We start from the raw sequence: 16227 nt of genomic DNA on the forward strand, positions 1-16227 counted from the left end.
TCTCACACCATAAGGGAGATAAGTAGTCCACTTAAATAATTCTCATTTGTTTGTAGCACATTTCAGCTGCAGTATGAATGTCTCGTAGGCCAGCAGATGTCTCCCAAGGCTTCGAAGACAACAGCGGTTTGTCCACATACAAAATGAGTATTCAAAGCAAATGACTTCAGTGTAGTTTGTTACAGTAGATGATTTGCATCCCTTATAAGCTGGACAATTTGCTTTAAAGAGCAATAAGTCTCAGTAGAGATTTCAAATATTCCAATCATGAATGCAGTGAGTTTTGTATAAACCTTGCCTGGATGTTGAAATTAATGTCTTTTAATTTTTTACCAGAAATTTTTTTAGCTGTATTTTATTCATATTACTTTCCATTCATTCTTTTTGCAGATACAAAATTTTTAAAAATACATAGGAAAAGAACTTCACAATGACAAAGGCACAGCATGAGAATGTTTTCATTATAGAAGAGAACAGCTTTTTGGTTGGAAATAAAGTCTTATCAGCCATCTGAGTCATTAAGTCCAAGACGAAATGGCATAAGTGGGGTATTTTTCGTGAGAGGAAGACAACGTTGTGAAATTTGTAGTAAGGTGTTGATGGCATGTAAATCACATGAGCTGTTATGTTGTGTCCAAAAAACCAGTTTGTATTCTGCTGCACCCAAGACCCACCTGACATATCCGATGACTTAAAAAGATGTTTCTGTTTCAGTAAGAAAGCTTTTCAATATTAACCTTGAGTTTTTATATGGTCGTGTAACAGTATCTGATACCTGTCTCAGGAACACCTGACAGCAGGCTGCTGGGTCGCTTCTCTTTCAGAGGAGTTTGCAAAAAGCTCGCGTTTGTGATGTTTTTCTTCAGGTTTCCATGTGAAAGATTCTTAGATCTTCGGATGGGAAAATTCGTAATAAGCGCAATGTTGAGACAAGTGTCGTTGTCATAATTTGACCAAAGCGCAGTGCTCTCTGTCAGAGGAACATCCCCAGACATGGAGATGTAACCATGCTTCAGTGCAAGGTGGACCCAAGGCTTTCAAGCACGGCCTTGATGAATATTCATGGTAGACATCGTTGTATGTGATTAGATGTGTGCAAAAACCGCCCACTTAATCCTTGGTGCTTAGTGGGCGTTTGGTAGTGTAGCAGTGAAGGTCAGCGACTTACAAACTGAAGGTTGCAGCTTCAAGTGTCATAAGAGGGTTTGGGGCATAGAGCTCCTCCACCTCTGGCTGCTGGAAGTCCTGCTCACAATAGATGCAAACTCAAAAGCCTGAAGGTTCTCAGTTTTGGCTCCAGCATTGTGCAGTGAGCTCCCTCTGCCCCTCAGAGCTGCTGAATCCCTTTCAACATATGCAAAGGTCTGAAGCACATCTCTACGAGAGCCACTCAACTCCTGAGTCATAACAGTTCTGTTACCTTGCATCACATCACCTGTCACAGCCACCATCGTATTCCCATTAATTCTATATGCAGCTACTCGTGTGCTGGCAAACATGGTGGTTTTTTTTTTTTTTACTGTGTTTTGGCAACTGTGCATCTCTATTGCTAACTGTCTGTTGATGATGCACTCTCGTTCATGGTAGATTGTACCTCGTTTTGGAGAAAAGCATCTAAAAGAAAAAACATAAATGTAGTTCGTGCGTAACTGTGTGTGTTATGATGTTGTCTAGATGTTCTTGTGGCTCTAAGTTTTTTTTTTAAAAAAACTGCCATGTGTGAGACTGTAAATTTGGACTTTATGTGTGAATGTGGTTTTGTGCTACAGAGACGTGCCTGTAATAGGAGATGTCAATGTCCTAATGCCACTTCCTCCTTTTGCATGGTATTTAGGACACAACCTAAGTGCAGCAACGGTTCACTGTACGAGGTGTACGCAGCTATCGCAGGGCAGGAGAGCACCCTTTCTGTGACGCCAAAGACCTTTGAGCTGGCTGCATTAGCCACCCCGGCGTCCACGTGCACTGTACTTTACAGCCACTGAACAATCTGTGTGAGCAATTTTTCCCCTGTATTGTACAATGAATTTACCGGTGCTCCTCTGAAGAGGGCTTCAGCCGACAGCTTTTATTTTTTTCAGCAGTTTCAACTTCTCATTTTTTCACACAGTCTATGTATTTTAATGGCATTTCTGTTGACAAAGAAGTTCCTAATTAAAACAGTATACTTGCATCTCCATCTCTCAACTTTTCAAAATGACTGTTCTTATTTCCCAAATCAAATATAATATTTTTTCCAGTTATACTATAACATGCAAGAGCACATTGGTAAATATAAGAAAAATAAAAATTATAACACAGCCATTTTTGCAAGGGTTGTACAAATACAGATGAGTAGAAAGGCACAGATATGGAAAGCATACCTGAGTATTGCGACAAGAAATTACACTTTTCGATTCAAAAAGAACAAAAAGTGCCTCCAATCAGACTAAATCAGATATTCTTTTCTTGTCTATTGTATTATATTATTATAGGTTACTTATTTTTCTCCTGGTAGCTTAATCTTAGCAAGTGTTTGAATTTTATTATGTAATATTTTGTTCCAAGTCATCTGGGAGTGACTGATGACTCTTTACACTCCACACAGACTCTACTTGGTTCACTTAAGTACATCCTGTGGCTGTTTGTTCACATTCTTGGAGGGCTGAATCCTGGGAGCTTTTGTTCCTGCTGGGCATTGAACCACCAGGTTCAGCTTGCCGAATGAACCCATTTAATTCTCCATCTGTGCTTTTTAGAGCACACACAAAGCTGAAGAATGTGCTGGACCTGGTTCCCTGGGAGTTGCATAGCTTTGCCATATCATATATTGCTTTACACTGATGTTGTTTAAAAGGAGACCTGATAAAAAGTTCACTAGTCTGAGAATTGGGAAGATTCTATATCTTCATAGATGTACTTTGATTTTTTTTTTTTTTTAAATAAAGACTGCACTTTAAAACTGTTCACACTTTTTTAAAATGCCCTGCAGGAATGATGAAGTGAGCAGCGTCCAGTTTTACCTTTTAAAGGTAAAATTGGCTGACAGTAAAACTGGTGTGCATGAACAGACCGCCTTTAAAGTTACTGTACTTTGCAGGGGATGTTGATAACCTTCCGCCTGCAGTTTGTTTTGCTAGTGGTTGTGTAACAGAGTTCTCTTGGTGCAGCTGACCCGCAGACTGAAGAACAGATATCATCCGATGCTTCCAAAGTTCATGATGTAGCTGGCAAAAGATTGGCACCTGTAGCTATTAAAAATATATGACACATTGGGTATTAACTGATACAGGCTACAACTGTTTTGGGAATTCAGGTCGCACTAGGGTATGATGTGCTGTTTTTTGTACAGTTTCACCAACCGATGAGCATTTTTTGGGCTTCCCATCAAACCTATTACGAAGAATTGTTATTTACTAACAAGTGCGAAAAGAAGTGTGGCGAAGGCCGGGGCAAGTTTAGTTTTTAGTTTACTTCTGTAAAGTGCATCTGCAAGCAAAGCAAAAGAATTTCTCACGAAGGAATGGGAAATATATCTGGTTTTTTGTGAGAAATATATCTGAAATCATGATAATGGATAATCTTCAAATCCATACTGTAAAGTTATATATATATTAATTCCGTTTATTTTATCGTTTGGGTTAGTGGGTAAGAGACCGAGTCTTCAGAACCTGTTAATACTTTACAAAAGTAAATATGAATGTGATACACAGACGCTTGGTTATCTGGTCGCTCGGGAGCGCGCTGCGCGTCCCGGTGATGCTGCAGCTTCAGGCTGCTGTGCTGACGGGTCGCATCGATGTCGGGTTCGGCGGCACCTGCGGAGAAAATCACTCCTAAATCAGAGAAGGACACGCAAGGTAATCTGAAAGATAAATCTGCAGTCCTTTCGACGAGAAGAAAGTTGAAGGAAAATCCTGGAGGGAAAAATTCAGCGGAAGCCCCGGCACTGAGACCCAAGAGAGACCTACGGATTTTCGGTTCCGCTTTTTCTCCAGTAACGCTGATAAAGTCCATTCTCGGATCTGCATTTTCAATTTTGGACCAGAACATTAAGAATAGAACAAGAAGAAACCGGAGACGGAGCTGGGAGGCGCACTTCTTGTGGCTAATAAATAAGAAATCCGTTACGATGCAGGTGCGGTGAAGATGCCCAGGTAACCTCAGAAATGCAACTGTTCGTTCCATTCGAACCCGGAGAACATTTAGAAGCCCACCCGTGGACCCCCGGCCAGTCATGGCCCGGTCTCGCGCCCCCAAATGATGGTTCGATGCCCTCTCCGCTCATGCTGGAATCGTGCCCACCACAGCTCGCCCTGTGATTGGTTACTGCAGCTGTCCATCATTCTCCTTCAGCCTGCTGATTTGCGGAGCGACCAATGGCGCGCAGGAGGGCGTGGCCCAACAGCCGAGAGCTTCTCTCAACTCTACTGTGGAAGAGGACGGAGAACGTGCGCGCCGCCGCTGCTGTGCGGACTCGCTCTTTTCATCGCTCCCTCTTCATTCCCGGGGAAACACGACGGGCACGGCATCGGACGCCTTCCAGCGGCCTCATCGTCGACAAACATGGTAAGATGGACACACATTTTCGCCAGGTTGTTAATGCTGCCGGAGGCCGAAGTCGAAGAGGGAGTGAGTGATGCTGCTGTCGATGCCACACACACAGCCTGGGTTTCCTTCATTATTATTCCCTAAATGTTCCACACTGTGCGGAGCTTTTTGTCTCACTCAATCCTGGGCTGCACTTCAACTCGCTTACAAATTAAATTTAAATTGTGGAGAAGATTGATGGTGTTCAATCTCTTCTCTCTCGCTTGATACATTGGTGTTATGATCTTCAAATTTTCAGTTATTCTGCATTTACTTTGTTTCTGCGCGCCATTTGTCACATATCAAATTAAGTTCCAAAATACTAGTTCTTGGAGTATGACTTATTGGGACAAGCGGCTTCAGCAATGAATGTGTGTGTGTGTGTGTGTGTGTGTGTGTGTGTGTGTGTGTGTGTAAGATGCTGATGTAAAAGTGTCATTCTGTCACTATTTTGGTCTCCTGTGCTGCGTTTTCAGTCAAACAGCGCTTTTTCTTTCGTTCCCGCAGCGCTGTGGTACAAATGGAGTACTTTCCCTCAACTCCTTTTTCTGCTCGCTGGAAGCGCTTCTTGTCACACAGCGCGGTGTGTCCGCGAGCGCGGCGCGCGCGCCACCCCCTGAGCGCGCCGCTCGGCCCCTTGGGGTCGGCGCGCCTTTGAGGCACGGAGAGGCGTCTTTCGGCGCACGTGCGTGTGATGATGCAGCCGTGACACCATGATCAGGGAATCGACGTGGGGGTGGGAGCGGGTGGAGAGGTGCGCGAGCGCCGCGCGCCCGGCGATTTACCTGCGCGCTGTAATAATAATAGCCGGGATTTGTCGCACTGGTTATGGACACATTTCCCCAAGACTCACTTTGTTGGACAAAGCAAACAGCTGCTTTCTGTCAGAGAGAGTCACGTGGTCGGGGGTCCGCTGTCCCACATGGGTGTCCGGGTGTCCCACCCTGCCGCTGTCCCCCTCGCACCCCAGCCTGGACTGTCCTCCTGGTTGCACATGGCAGAGGCTCCTATTTTAAGTTCCTTTGGCGAAAAGCTTCTGCTCGCCAAGTGAGTAAACTGTGTTACTTGGGCTCCTGTCACACACTGCAGTCACATACCACTTTACCCAGCATGTCCCCGGTGTGTGTTTTCTCTCACTACATTTACATTTATTCATTTAGCAGATGCTTTTCTCCAAAGCGACGTACGTCTGAGCGAAACTACAAGTTTGTGCATTACATTAAGAGAAAGTGACATGGCTGCAGACATGCGATTCTTAAGTAAACCCAGTTTGTTACTTTCCACTTGATGGAGCGATGTTCATCGCTCGAGTAGGTGCATAAAACGCAGCATCGATGAATCCTGATAACACACACACACACACACACATATTTTCGGAACCACTTGTCCCATACGGGGTCGCGGGGAACCGGAGCCTAACCCGGCAACTCAGGGCGTAAGGCCGGAGGGGGCACACCCAGGACGGGACGCCAGTCCGTCGCAAGGCACCCCAAGCAGGACTCGAACCCCAGACCCACTGAAGAGCAGGACCCAGTCCAACCCACTGCGCCACCGCACCCCCTGGTACACAAACATTTACATACAATACAGGACTAGCAGCTGTGTAAAGGCTTATCTGAGGATGATCATAAAGTTATGGTGCATGAACATTTACACCGTACATGAGCTGGAGAGATCTTGGGCAAAGTGAGTCTGAAAAAGGTGAGTTTTCAGACCCTTCTTGAATGTAGACAGAGTTTCAGCAGTTCTGAGTGACATCATTCCATCACAACAGCACCAGAACCAAGAACCTCCAAGCTTTACATTTATTCACTTTGCAGACACTTTTCTCCAAAGCAACTTCCACTGAACTCTATGTAGTGTCATCAGCCCACACACCTTTTTCTCCATGGTGACTTGCACTGCTCAATACACTACTTACACTGGGTCACTCATCCATACATCAGTGGAACACACACTCTCTCTGTCACTCACACACTATGGGTGAACCTGAACAGCATGTCTTTGGACTGTGGGAGGAAACCAGAGCACCCAGAGGAAACCCACACAGACTGAGTAGGGATCGAACCCATGTTCTTTCACACCACCCAGGCAGCAGTGCTACTCACTGTGCCGCTTTACCTTTTGTGCACGGAACCGCCAAGTGAGCAGAAGTAGATGAGCGAAGGGGTCTGGTTGGGGTGTAGCACTTGATCAAGTCCTGTAAATAGCTGGGAGCAGTTCTATTGATGCATTTGCAGACAATAATCAGGATCTTGAATTTGATCCGAGCAGCTATAGGAAACCAGTGCAGAGAAATGAGTAGAGGAGATACACGCAAACACAACTCATGCAGCAACGTTCTGTATCAGCTGCAGAGGTCTGACGGCAGTAGCAGGAAGGCCACACAGGAGAGAGCTGCAGTGTCCAGACGGGATGTCACCATGGCCTGGACAAGTAGTTGGGCGGAGTCAGTAGCGAGGTAGGGACGGATCCTACGAATATTATGCGGGCTGTATCTGCAGGACCGGATTGTGGCTTCGATGTGCTGAGAGAAAGACAGACTTGAGTCAGTCATCGCTCCCAGGCTCTTAGCCGAGGTGGTAGGAAAAATGAGTGAGTTGTCCAGTAGTTCAGCCTTAGCAGTTGAAACGGCACCTTCCCCAGAAGGAGTATTGTGTGCTGATGCCACATAACAGCATAGTGCGTCATTATTATTATTATTATTATTATTACAAGTGATGATGTAAAATATATATGATGTGAAGAATTTACAGTGAACAGTCTTGATAAGGTTTTTTTTTTCTCTTTTTTGTTTCAGACTTGTTTCTCTTAACAAAGAGTAAATTATGATGTAAATTACACAAAAGCGAACCTTTCAAACTTTGGAATAGAAGATTAACACGTTGTGTTCTTTGGCAGCTCGTCTTAATCGTCGATGAAACTGACCACCTGCCGTGGAAATGTAAAGGTGCTGCGGATAAAAAAATTTTAGATAGATATGATGCAAATTTGGTCTGGGACTAAAAAGACCCCATTGGTGCTGCACAGCGCTATTAAACTGCAGAGCGAAACAGGGTAAAAGCGATGTACGGTACTCAGTGACTCTGGATGACTGAGACTTTACTGCTCAGAACCACTTGAGCTCGTACACCGTCGCTTCACCGACAGGCTATAGTGTGTATCCATCACGCGTGTTCCTTACTCTTGGGTGTCTGTGTGGAGGAATTCCCAGGAGAGGAGCACACTGACGCCGTGCGCTGTGTTCGGAGCGGGCCCACGCGGGCTGAAGGTGACATGGCCCGGTGTAGAAGGTGGTGTCGTTTACCTCTCTTAGTGGGAAGCGGAAGGCCGGGGGTCGAGCGGCTCCGCTCTGCTCTGCTCTACCCTGCTGTACCCTGTTCTACCCTGCTCTGCTCTCTCTCTTCACTGTAATTTGAGAACTCAGCTCCCCGTAAGTCGCCCTTGGGGCTTTTGTTACCGTGCTCAGCGGCTCCATAAATACCACCAGATCCGAGGAAGCAGCAGCAGCGAGTGACCTTCCGGGAGGACAGCCCCCCCCCCCCGCCACTCGTCACATGTGGACAAGCGGACGTCCTCTAAAATGACACAAACCTTTCAGTGCTCACTGTTTTAGTCATTTAGGAGGGTGTTTTGAGGTTCAGATGCCGTGGTTTCGGGAAACTGACCCCAGAGCAGTTTTCGGTTTCTCAGAAAATGCGGTGAGGCACAGTACATTTCACTGCGTTTGAAGGATCCATTGAAACAAAGTGCCGAAAGGAGACTGTGGTACAGTGTACAGTGGTGTGTAGCGTACACTGTATAATGTATTGTGTGTAGTGTGTGTGTACTGCGTCGTGTACAGTGCAGTACGCGTGTTTGCGGAGTGCGACTTGGCACTCGTCTACCTCGACGTTCCCAGTGTGTTGACGATTCCCGCCGTCGTTTGCTCGTTTTTTTAAGATTAGAGAGCAGAATAAAGATGTTTGAAAGAGAAAAAAGTTGCCGAGTGCAGAGTTCATGAGTTAGGAAAGGCAGGATTTCAGTTCGGCGTTCAGGTGATCTCACACACACACACACACACACACAGTGTTTGTTTTTGCTCTTTTCATCTTGTTGGAATTGAGCTTTTAGGCCTAGCTTTGTGTCCTGTGTATCCAGGATAGGCTCCGGAGCACTGCGACCCTAACAATAGTGAGCGAGGGTTGTTATTACTGATGATGTGATGGGACAATTAAAGTTAATGGTATTCACATCTTTGTGCTCGGGCGGGGGGGCGTCACTGGTTACTTGTGAGGCCACTGTGTTTATCCCGGTTTTATAGGGTTGCTACTATGGGGGGGTTGTGGTGGGGGGGGGGGGGTAGCAGGGATACAAGGTGACCTGAACCTGCAGCAATACTGGTAACCAGAAGGGTAACACACTACATTTTAGTTGTGTGCGTGTATGTGTGTGTGAGAACTGTTGGATGACTGTGCGACTGGATGCGGGTTCGATCGCTGCTCAGTCTGTGCACAGATTGTATCTTCTCCCCGTCTTTGCTCTGGTTTCCTCCCGCAGTCCAAAGACACCGGTGACTCTGAATTGCCAGTAGTGTGTGAATGTGTGTGCGAGTGAGAGGTTGTCCCGTAATTGAGTGTTGTCCTGTCCAGGGTGCACCCTGTCTAGTTTGGAGCCCTAATGAAGCAGGAATATAGGAATATGTCAATATGCATATTAATGTGTTCTATTGTCTTGCAGGATCAATTAGAGGCCTTTGATCGACACCTAAACTCATTTGTGGACGGTCTGTTTGGAGAAAGAGGTAAGAGTTGAAGAGTTGACTGTAATCTGAAATTTCTCGCAGCTAATTTCTCACGACGTACCCTGTGCTTCCAGGATAGGCTCTGGAGCACCGTGACCCTGCGTGATGGACACATGGTTACCGATAAAGAATGAATGAATGAATAACAGCTCACCTTGTTTTTTTACAGATGTGTAGTTTATTAATCTGTATGGTCACAAAATAACCCTTTCTGGTGAAGCCGACACTTTGCAAATGACCAGGTTAATTTAAGCATAACTTATTTAATTCTATTTAATTACTGAAATTAATAACAGAAATTGATCAGAAGATATTGCAACCTGTTTTGTAATTGGTTAATTAATGTCTGGCCAAAATTGTTTTCACAGTGGAGTGAAAGTTATAAGCTGCTTGAATACCTTGGCGAACAGGTGTAGCTCCCTCTGTGTGTGTGTGTGTGTGTGTGTGTGTGTGTGTGTGTGTGTGTGTGTGTGTCAACATGACATTTTTGTACAGCAGTTAAACACAGCCCAGCTCATTTGGCTATAGGGAAACACATGGAGCCTGGAGGCCAGGCCAGTGCCACACTGCTCATCTCTACGGGGCTTTCGCTGGTAAAATAGGGTAAAAGCACGAACGGTTCTGGCCGATCGCAAACCTTGGTTCTGTACAGTGTGGCGAACAAGGGAACGTCAGCGTCGACACGCACGCTGCGGTCCGTAGGTCACGACCCTGACCCCAACCCTGTCGTGACTAATAACAAACGAGCAGTGAGGAGAATGAGCCGCGACGCGGCCGTGGCGGTTCTCGTAACGAGGTCCAGCCGGAGTTGCGGAACGCGTCGAGCCGTGTGGTCGAGGGACGGTACAAACGAAAGGCTGTTCCGTTCGATCGACCGTGCGCGTTCGAGTCCCCGAGCAGCGGGAAACGACACCGACCACGCAGCGAATCACGACACGGCTCCAGACGGGATTGACGCAACCATCCGCATTTCCCTTTGGGAGCGCGAAGGACCATCCTCGAACGGGTCGAGCCGTCACCGGAGCGAACGTTCACCTTAGAAATGAGCAGCAGGTCGGGAAGAGCACGTACCACGGTAAACGGCGGTGCCGCCCCATTCGTGGCGTATCAGGATGGGTTCGTGAGCGCTGCGACCACTGGTAGACGGGCCTTTACACCGTTTACTGCGGTCCATGCGGAAACGAGCCGAACGCACGTTAATAACGACTGTGTGTTTGTTTGCCATCCCTCAGACCCCAGAGTGCGGGGATGGCTGCTGCTGGACTCCTGCCTGCCCACGCTGTCCTTGACCGCTGTCTACCTCCTCGTGGTCTACCTGGGACCGCTGTACATGAAGAACAGACCCGCCTATTCCCTGAAGAACGTCCTGCTGCTGTACAACTTCTCGGTGACCATGCTCTCCCTCTACATGCTGGTCGAGGTAAACGCGGCGACTCTTTATTCCGGCTCGAATAGCGGTCGAAAAGCGTTTGCTGACTCGGCAGCATCGTTACCCCACTGACGGTCCACGCTCCCCTCCAGCTTCAGGCTCAGGGCGGCTCTGTGAGGGACTGACGGTCCAGCGTGATGCGGGGTGTGCTTTCGCGGTCCCGTCCAGATTTCACGGCTGGAATGTTGATCGGCTTTAATATTAATATGCCGATCAGGTCAGCAATCTCCTTAAGCGCGAGCGCAGTAGCGGCGGTCTTTGGCGTTCGCGTCGGTCCACTTTCCCGCTCACATGATGAGTGCTGGAATGCGCCGAGCAAACACCTTCTTCGCGCCGTCTTGTTGGCATCCAGTGTGTGTTTCTGCATCTTCGGTGTAAAAGAACGGTCCAGGTCACCTCGCCCACCCCCCCCCCGACCTCCATCACCACCACATCAATCCAGAGTGCTCCCAAATGGGGCAGCGTATCGTAATGGTTAGAACTGCTGCCTTTGGACCCAAAGGTCGCAGGTTGAAATCCCCCCCTCCAGCTGTGGTACCCTTGGGCAAAGTACTTACCCTAAATTGCTCTAGTAAAAATTACCCAGCTGTATAAATGGGTGAATAAATAAACAAATTGAGGTCAGTTACCTGTCTCTCAGGTACAATAGGAGGACCCCTTGTGAAACTTAACCTCTTGTTCCTGCTTACTTGCAGTAATTTTACCCACAAAATGTCTTACTGTTTTTTACTCAACAGATACTAAATGAAATGGGTAAATCAGTGCAAGTAGCTTAACATTGTAAGTTGCTTTGGAGAAAGGTGTGAGATAAATATAACAGAACTGAAGAGTTAAAGAAGCACCCCCCGACCCCCTTTGGCGCCGCCGCAGGCGTGAATCATGCATGGGGTCTTAGACGCACCTTGAACCCTCAACTCCAGGGTGAGGAGGAACGACTCTGACATCATTTTTCTTCTAGCTCATCCTGTCCAGCTGGACCGCAGGCTACCGACTCCAGTGCCAGAATCTGGACAGCGCCGGCGACGGGGACATCAGGGTGAGGACCATCTCTCCGCGGCCCTATTTACACGCACGGCACACGACGCGAGGTCTTTGCCGCTGACGCTCCCAGAGCACCGGCTGCCGTTCTTTAAACGGATCTTCAATCCAAGGCTTTTCACAGCGTCGCCCTCTACGGTGTGAAACGGGGTAAATGGACGGCACTTCCTGTTCCGGGAGACTGCCGCAGGCCCAGTCTTTTTTCTGGAGCCGAAAAGTCCAGTAGGTACGTCCGCTCGCCCGGAGCCTCCGTTCCTCGGGCGGCGAGGGACAGTCATACCGCACTGGCTGTTTCATTCATTTTCGTTATGCTTTTCAAAGCCTGGCTGCTGGCATGGAGCATCATCACGGTCAGCTTGTCCTCTCACCGGCATCTCTCTCCACCCCCGATGGTAGCACGACTTTCACTTTAACCTGAACGCCCCTACGAACGTGTCCAGGGCTCGACATTAACGGTTGTCAGACTGTCTCGTAATTTGCTTAGATTTCGGCAGTTGGACACGTAGCATTATTATAATACCCATCTGACGGACGATAAATTCGGGTAAAATACGAAGAAATTTCATTTAAAACCACGAACGGCAGCGATTCAGTCGTGTTCGTTTCGAAGGGATTTCTTGGTAGAAAGTCGATAAATTCGGTAAAAAGAGGAGATAGCTGGTAACGTAGTGGTCAGAGCTGCTGAGTCGGGACCCAAAGTTCGCGGGTTTGAATTTCACCTCTGGCTGTAGTACCCTTGAGCAAGGTACTTACCCTAAATTGCTTCAGTAAAATTACCAAGTTGTATAAATGGGTAAATAATTGTAAGGTAGCTTAATGTTGTAAGTTGCTTCGGAGAAAAACATCAGTTAAACGAATAAATGTAACTTCTATCAAAGATAAAGAAAAACACCCTTAATATCTTGTTATTTTGGGCAATTTCTTAAGGTCGAACCCTTCTTGAAGGACGCCCCCTTTCACATGATGTCCTGATCCTCTCGCTTTCATTATACTTTATATACGTGAATATTTTTAAACGAGAAATTTTTCACAAATTTTTCCCGATTTTGGACATGTGCGAACTTTGATGGTCCAGGCCCGGTGTAAAATGTACCTGTCCCACGGGCAACAGGCACAAAAAATTAATGTCGAGCCCCGATACCCCAACACTGGCTTCGGTTGTCCATCCCACGTGAGCGGTGTCAGTGTACAACGTTGTACGACGTTGTACCGTGCTGTACCATGCTGACGGCCCCTCTTTTTCTCCTGCACAGGTTGCTAAGGTACTGTGGTGGTATTACTTCTCCAAATTAATAGAGTTCCTGGACACCGTGTTCTTTGTTCTGCGGAAGAAGAACAACCAAATCACCTTCTTGCACGTGTATCACCACGCATCCATGTTCAACATCTGGTGGTGTGTGCTCAACTGGATCCCGTGCGGCCAGAGTGAGTGGCGTCTTCTGCCAGGACAATTCCCCCCCCGCCCCATGTGAATCCTGCCTCAAGTTACTTGGTTTCACGAGGCGCGGTGACGCAGCGGGTTTGGCCGGGTCCTGCTCTCTGGCGGGTCTGGGGTTCGAGTCCCGCTTGGTCTACCTTGTGATGGACTGGCGTCCCGTCCTGGGTGTGTCCCCCGCACCCTGTGTTGCCGGATTGGGCTCCAGCTCGCCGCAACCCCGCTTGGGACAAGCGGTTTCGGTCAACGTGTGCGTGTTATGTGGTTTCTTTCCGAATGCGGTAAGCAGATCGAACCCCCGGGGCGCGTCACTCTTCACGCGTTCGTTTCCGTAGGCTTCTTCGGGCCGATGCTGAACAGCTTCATCCACGTGCTCATGTACTCCTACTACGGCCTGTCCACCATTCCATCCATGCACAAGTACCTCTGGTGGAAGAAATACCTCACTCAGGCTCAGCTGGTGAGTCGACCGTTCGCGGGCCGAACCCGAGACCGTTGCAAGAACTCGGCTGACGGCAGCGCACCTCCCCCTTCTCCAGGTCCAGTTCGTAATGACCATTACGCACACGCTGAGCGCGGCCGTCTACCCGTGCGGCTTCCCCCTGGGCTGCCTCCTCTTCCAGTCTTCCTACATGATGACTCTGGTCATCCTCTTCATCAACTTCTACATTAAGGTGAGGAGGGTTGCTGGGGCAGCGACGGCGATCCGCATCTCCCGGTCTGTATTAGGCGCATTAAGTGTATTTTCGAATTACGATGCGTTTTGCGGAACGTAAGCCCATCGTAAATCCGGGACCACCCGTATGCATTTAATAGCTCTTGCAAGAGTCTGGTAGCGTAGTGGTTAGATGTGCTGCCTTTGGACCCAAAGGTTGTAGGTTTGAATCTCACCTTCAGCTATAGTACCCTTAAGTAAGGTACTTACCCTAAATTGCTCCGGTAAATAATAAAAAAAAAATCAACTTTATACAGGGGTAAATAACTGTAACCTTGACATGGGAAGTTGCTTTAGAGAAAAGTGTGAGCTAAATGAATAAATGTCAGAGTTCTTTCATATGGTTTGAACAGTTATTCTTGGTGTTTTCACTATATCTATTCAGAGCGCTTACAGAAGTAAACTATAAACATATAAGAATTGTTTGAATCATACAAACAGCTTTCATAACATGACTGCGCATCCGCTGTGTAGCCCCTCTGCTTCATTTTCACGAGGTTGACGGATGAGAACGAGACCAGAATTATACGAAGTTATATGGAAACAAGTTTGGGAAATTACTGATATCTTTGTTTGCATGTAAAGTTATTCCACTTGTTTTACTGTAATTTTTTTTTTTACCACCTTCATATTTCATGACCCTGTTGCTGCTCAGCTATTCTGTATCAGTCAGCTTGATATTATTAATCATTTAGGATGTCCTAAGAAGAACCCTGTGCTTCGTTTTCTGATACCTCCCTGTTGGAGTGTTAGCAGGTGATATGTAATGGGCTCGACGCTGACATTTATTCTTTAGTATGGGGTGACACAGTGAATAGCGCTGCTGAATTATAATGTCTGGATGGTGTGAGAGGACAGAGGTTCGAGCTCCACTCAGTCTGCATGGGATTCCTCCGGGTGCTCTGGTTTCTTCCCACAGTCCAAAGACAGGCTCATGTTCAGGTTCACCTATAGTGTGTGTATGTGTGTTCCACTGATGCAGGGATGAGTGACCCCGTGTAAGTAGTGTGTGGGCTCATAACACTACATAAGGTTTGGAGAAGCATCAGCTAAACAAATAACTATATTCATTTAGGTGCTACTTTTCTCCAAAGGGACTTACAGTGTTAATCCACCTACAACTACATCCCCCTTTGAACAGCTGGGTAATTTTACTAGAGCAATTTAGGGGAAGTACCTTGCTCAAGGGTACTACAGCCAGAGGTGAGATTTGAACCTGTGACCTTTGGGTCCAAAGGCACCCTCTCTTCCCACTACACTTGCAGCTGTTTGGTCCAGCTGTTGAACAGCTCCCTCCCTGGTAGCGGGAGGAGGACATTCAGGGTTCCCGGAGCCTCCGGGAAACGGAGACCCTCCTTTTCTCATCGTTTCTGTCCCATTCCAGACGTACAAGAAGAAGCAGCCGCAAGCAGATGGGAAAGAGCGGAGGAACGCGGTGAACAACCACGCTAACGGGTATTCTCCCAGCAATGGAGCGAGCGCCAAACGGAAGAAGCACTAGCTCTGGCTGAGAGAGGAACGGGAGAGCACAGTAAAGCAAGGTAACAGGATTTAAGGGTGATCTGAGACATCACCGAACACGGTAGACAGGAACTAAAACATTTCACGTCGGACACTCGATACATCTTGTATCCAGCAATTGACAATGTGGGTACAGTTCAGCGGTGTGAGAGCTACTGTATCCACCCTGACATGAGATTCATTGTTTTCTTTTTATCAGTGCTGTGAAAATTATTTTGTAAATGACAAGTTCTCCATTTCTTCTGCTGGTAAGCAGCGTGTTTTATTCAGCTGAGATTCTTAATGGCATTTTATTGGATTACTTTGTTTTTAAGCTTGTACTTTTTATACCATCCTGAAAAGCCATTATGAACACGGCAGTGAATATTATGTGCATGTATACAGTAGGACGACAGATGTTCAGCACATCCAGTCAAAAGAGAAGATGCCTTAGACTCAGCGAAGCCTTCACTTTGACCAGCTGCGCTCAGGTCCCTGTCAACTCTTGGTGTACAGGTGGAAACCAATAGCAGGTTCAAGTTATTTAACTCATGTTTTCAAAAAGCTAAACTTTTCTTTGACATTCCTAGAATTTATACTTGGCTGTTAAGGCAACTGATGATGATTATTTGGGATGGCTAACAATGCAGGTTAAAAAAAATAAAGCACTTAAATAAAACTGCCTGATATTTAACAATGACAAAGACCACAGTGATTTTCTTATTTCTAATGAGTTGCTCTGCATCATAACAACCAAT

The 16227-nt window shown here is 47.0% G+C and overlaps 1 protein-coding gene across 1 annotated transcript; it reads left to right on the plus strand.

Annotated features, from left to right (window-relative positions):
- The first annotated feature begins 4387 nt into the window (after nt 1–4387).
- On the plus strand, nt 4388–15583 carry elovl2 (ELOVL fatty acid elongase 2). The gene is made up of 8 exons (XM_018740928.2): nt 4388–4548; nt 9289–9352; nt 10585–10772; nt 11740–11817; nt 13073–13244; nt 13590–13714; nt 13794–13928; nt 15354–15583. The coding sequence occupies exons 1-8, from the start codon at nt 4546–4548 to the stop codon at nt 15468–15470; spliced, it is 882 nt and encodes a 293-aa protein (XP_018596444.1). The 5' UTR covers nt 4388–4545; the 3' UTR covers nt 15471–15583.
- Nucleotides 15584–16227: the final 644 nt, after the last annotated feature.

The sequence above is a fragment of the Scleropages formosus genome, chromosome 19 (genome assembly GCF_900964775.1).
Source record: "Scleropages formosus chromosome 19, fSclFor1.1, whole genome shotgun sequence".
NCBI lineage: Eukaryota > Metazoa > Chordata > Actinopteri > Osteoglossiformes > Osteoglossidae > Scleropages > Scleropages formosus.

What these genes read in the sequence shown, in the direction of transcription:
- elovl2 (XM_018740928.2), top strand. An exon ending in CCCTCTACATGCTGGTCGAG is followed by an intron (nt 10,773 to 11,739) that starts GTAAACGCGGCG and finishes TTTTTCTTCTAG; the next exon opens with CTCATCCTGTCCAGCTGGAC. An exon ending in TCATCAACTTCTACATTAAG is followed by an intron (nt 13,929 to 15,353) that starts GTGAGGAGGGTT and finishes GTCCCATTCCAG; the next exon opens with ACGTACAAGAAGAAGCAGCC.